The sequence below is a fragment of the Vigna unguiculata genome, chromosome 5 (assembly GCF_004118075.2).
Source record: "Vigna unguiculata cultivar IT97K-499-35 chromosome 5, ASM411807v1, whole genome shotgun sequence".
NCBI lineage: Eukaryota > Viridiplantae > Streptophyta > Magnoliopsida > Fabales > Fabaceae > Vigna > Vigna unguiculata.
This window is the reverse complement of record NC_040283.1, coordinates 28,557,537-28,562,303: the sequence shown is the minus strand read 5'-3', so window position 1 is coordinate 28,562,303 and position 4,767 is coordinate 28,557,537. Positions and strand designations below refer to the sequence as shown.

The 4,767-nt window shown below is 38.5% G+C and overlaps 1 protein-coding gene across 1 annotated transcript; it reads left to right on the top strand.

Annotated features, from left to right (window-relative positions):
- The first annotated feature begins 2,044 nt into the window (after positions 1 to 2,044).
- On the top strand, positions 2,045 to 4,767 carry LOC114184570. Its single transcript, XM_028071876.1, has 2 exons — positions 2,045 to 2,384; positions 3,944 to 4,767. Exons 1-2 carry the CDS (start codon positions 2,045 to 2,047, stop codon positions 4,765 to 4,767), a joined length of 1,164 nt encoding a protein of 387 aa, XP_027927677.1.

Genomic DNA, 4,767 nt, shown 5'->3' with positions numbered 1-4,767 from the left:
ACTCCCCATATAAGTCATAATTAACTTAGGAGGCTTTTTTTCATGTACACCATGCAAAGAAGATGTTATTAAACCAATGACATAAGTTTCAGATACGACAACAAATATTAATCCATACATAATGTCATCGAAAAATAGGTACTTAGTACTTAAAATAAGTTCAAGTAAACACAAATACTTTGTTACATTACACACACTAAAGTCGTTAATGGAAATTAAGTACTAATCATAAATATTACTAAACACACTATCCAGACTTCCCTAAACACATAAAGAACTAAGCTTTAGTCATCGATATTATTGCCTGCAACTGAGTTTATTGCATCCATGTTGTCACTTTCAAGAGGATGTAAGGTCACTGAAAGCTTCATTAGGAGATCATGTGGGAATGGAAGGAAGAAGGCAACCATGTCGCAAACATCATCATCCGTGAGGAGCTTAATTGTTTCATACTGGTCCCCTTCTCCTAACACGGGCTTGTGAAACCATACATCTTTGACTCTTCTTCCCTGACTATAACAATGATAGCTTGCAATTTCTTCTTTCAATATCTGTAAATTCAAAGTAGTAGACACATAAAAAGCACAATTAATGCGACCTTCATAGTTAACAACAATAAGAAAACTATTGTGAATGTTATTCTCGTGATGGATCACCATCCTTGTTTTGGTAATAAGCAGCTATGGTTATGAGCTAAACGACCTAATAATTTATAAGCGGATTGGTTACTTGATAGTCAAAAAAAAAAATCTTGACCCTTGCATTAAAGTGGGTTCACATGACAAAGTAAAGTGGGATAAAGCCTTATTGACATTCATCGTGCAGTGTGTATATTAACTATGCATGTGATGTTGGTATCACGTGATGACATTGACTAAAGCCTACCACTCATCAAGTCCAGTGCTTTTAATTTTAACCTGACATATCACATGCCAAATAATTAAAGCTGCAACGCATAGGGAAAATCACTACATCACAAACCACTATGAAAAAAAATCAAAGGTTGTTCTACAAAGTGGATCTAAATGTAGTGCATTCGATTAGTCTACTTTGAATCTAAACCATTAGCATAAACAAACAAAAATTGTCATTGCTGTAACCCACACTGAGCCATTCAGGCTATAAATAATGCCCTTCATCAATTCATTCATTAATCTAATCAAGTCAGTGCAAACTCCTACCCCCCAATGACATCTACAACATTCACTGTGTTGGTGTACTTCAATGGCAGCATCTATGTTGAAGATAACTATTCCGATAAATTCATTAGCTCCAACACGGCATGGGTGACCATAAAAAATACCATGACGTTGTCCCAACTTAAGCAGGCAATCCTCAAGGAATTCAATTGTGCAACATTGGACGACTATGAAGTAGACTTACGTTATAGGTTACCGATCTTCATATCGGGCGACATTACACACTACCGATCTTGTACGATGTGTGGAGATGACGATGTTGAGTCCATTTTTACATGGGAATGACAAAAGCATGTCATCTTCCAGTTGAGATAATGGCATTTATTACAGCAAGGCAAAACAACGCAATCCCTGATGAAGTTTATTTTGATTTTTCTAATAACTTCAACATGTCCCTCAATATAGATTGAGGTTTATATTTTCTTATTTGAAGTATGCATTTTTATTTATGATGTTCTTCTTCATCAAATGTTTATGCATCTTTTAATTTCAATGAATTTGAACTTACAAAATGGAGGTAATGAAATGCTAATCTCTTATAAAATGTAGTCAAGTCACATGCTAACATTAGAGGTCGTGCCAGTCACATGGGTTCATAATAATTCGTGCCTCTCACATGGGTACATAAGAAGTCGTGTCAATCACATGAGTACATAAAAGCTCGTGCCACTTACATGATAACATTAACTATCGTGCAAGTCACATGTTCACATAATAGAAAGTGACATGATAACTTTAATTTTGGTATAAAAGACTACCCTCACTTTCTAAACTCACAATCTTAATCTTGCAATTTCTCTTCGCTCTGAAAAATCATCGAAAGTCAGATTCAACCACAACCTCAAATGGAAGGGTCAATGTTTGTCTGTGTATACGACGATGGAGAAATTGCCAGTGACGCAGAAACTGGTGTCTACTTTGCATCTGCAAAGACAATCATGATCTGCATCCATAGAGGTTTCGGCTTGTCCAAACTTATTCGCATAATAATGGACAAGGCAAATAGAGATCCAACGGATGGAGTTCCACTTATTCACTTCAAATTTCCGACTAAAGTTTGTGGCCAACATGTGACATACACAACCACTCAGATCCAAGATGACGACGACTTAGACGGCGCTTTCGACATGATACAGGCCACCCCAACTGTTACATTTATTGAACTCTGCACCACCTACAACTCAGGTACGAGACCTTCTGAAAATATTTCTTTAACACATTTTGATGCACATCATCCACATCCAAACACCGAACCGCACCAAGAACTATTTGACCTTAACACTACCTACCTAGGGGATTGGGGAATGATATACAGTCATATACCGAACTACTAACTGGTCCGTCTACCTCAAATATTTTTCAAACTCCCGCACATCACAACACCCAAAGGTCCTCTCCTCCAGCTATCATAGAAGTTGAAAACCTAGGTCTACCTACAACATCCTTAGACGCGTTTAGCGAAGATGAAGACAATATACTTTTTGATCAACATGATGACCATGACCAAACCCTAGATGTCCACCCCATACAACAATAACACCCTCACCCTCAGACACATGTCCCCTATAACCCACCACAACACTTCCAATTATATGAAGAATACAACCAGACCCCACACCAGGAATTCCCAAACGCTTATGACCACCACACAATGTTGCATGACAACTTTGAGCACGATGTTGGTACACTGACCCAAGGAATGAGGTTCCAAACAAAGGAACAACTTCTAGATGCTTTAAATAGGTACCATATAACAAACCAACACCTACAAAACCACACACTCAAACACAACAAGGTTGAGGGTGCAATGTGTGCAACACGTGTGTCCTTGGAAATGTCAAGCAATATTACGTACAAGGGACCAAGTTTGGGAAATTAGAAAGGTTGAAGGTGTGCACACATGTGCCACACAACTCATAACGCAAGACCACAAGCACCTGGGCTCAAGAATAATATCTCAACATGTAAGACAAATGGTGGAGTCAGACCCATCCACACCAATTGTAGCAATAATTTCTTCCATCCAGACCTTTATGGGATATAACACAACCTACAAAAAGGCATGGTTGGCGAAACAGCAAGCAATTGAAGATGTGTACGGAAACTAGGAACAGTCTTACAACTGATTGTCGTGCCTACTACAAGCAATGCAAACTTATTTGCTTGGGTTTGTATACAAGTTTAAAACCAGTCCAATTACAAATGGGGAGGAGGTCCTAGAAAACCAATAACACTTTCGAAGAGTGTTCTGGACATTCAAACCATGCATTGATGGCTTCCCATTTTGCAAACCAATAGTGCAAGTGGATGGAACCTTCCTTTACGAAAGGCATAGGGCACCCTTCTAGTAGCTGTTGCACAAGATGGGAGAAATAACATTTTCCCCATTGCATTTGCTATAGTAGAGGGTGAAACCGCCGAAGCTTGGTTTTTTTTCCTTAAAAACCTAAGGACACATGTTACGCCTCAACAAAATTTATGCTTAATGTCAGACCGCCACAATTCAATCAGTGCAGCATTCAACAGACCCAGTAGTGGCTGGACTGAAGGGAATTGTGTGCAGGTGTTTTGTATTCGACACATTGAACAAAATTTTACAAAAAGATTCAAGAATACAACTTTGAAAAAGGACCTCGTCAACATGGGTAAGTTATTACATGTAAAATTGTCTTTTTCATTTTTTGGATGTTAATTTTTCACACTCATTATTAGAAAATAAATTCTTCTTATAATTATATTTGTAGCGTACGCATTAATGGAGCCACGTTGTAACTACTACTACAACATCATTAGAGAAGACAACCCAGAAGCAACAGCTTGGGTAGACCAAATTCCAAGGGAGCAGTGGTGTCTTGCATATGATCAGGGAAGAAGGTGGGGTCACGTAACAACGAATCTGGCTGAAGCAATAAATTTTGTGCTGAAAAAGACAAGAAATTTGCCAATTTCATCCATAGTATTGGCCACGTACACTAGGTGCAAAACATACTTCACAAAAAGAAGTAGGCAAATAACTGCAATGGTCAATGTTGGTCATGTGTACTCTGAATATGCGACCAACTTTCTACAAGATGCGGACTCCAAGTCAAACACGCACCATGTCCTTGAATTTGATAGAAATACCACAAGATTCAGAGTGGAGGAGATGGTCAATCCTAGAGAAGTACGTCCTGCAGGAAAATTTGTAGTCAGATTAGATGAAAGGTGGTGCGATTGTGGAAAGTTTCAAAAAATACATCTACCATGTTCACATGTTATTGCAGCTTGCAAGCATGCACATCACGACTTCAGCATGTACATAAGTCCCCATTATAGGCTGGATGTCATCATGAAAGTATATGACAATTTATTTGGTGAGTTAAGACATGAAGAATATTGGCCACCATACCATGGGCCACAGGTTTGGCCTCATCCTGCCACAAAAAAGAGTGAGAGGGGTCGTCCTAAATCAAGTAGAATTAGAACTGAGATGGACATTAAGGAAGGAAGACAATCAAAAAAGTGTTCCTATTGTAAAATTGAAGGACACACAAGAAATCATTGTCCTAATAACCCTGCACTTAGATGA

What these genes read in the sequence shown, in the direction of transcription:
- LOC114184570 (XM_028071876.1), top strand. Translation starts at nt 2,045, where the DNA reads ATGGAAGGGTCAATGTTTGTCTGTGTATACGACGATGGAGAAATTGCC. An exon ending in CTGCACCACCTACAACTCAG is followed by an intron (nt 2,385 to 3,943) that starts GTACGAGACCTT and finishes TTATATTTGTAG; the next exon opens with CGTACGCATTAATGGAGCCA.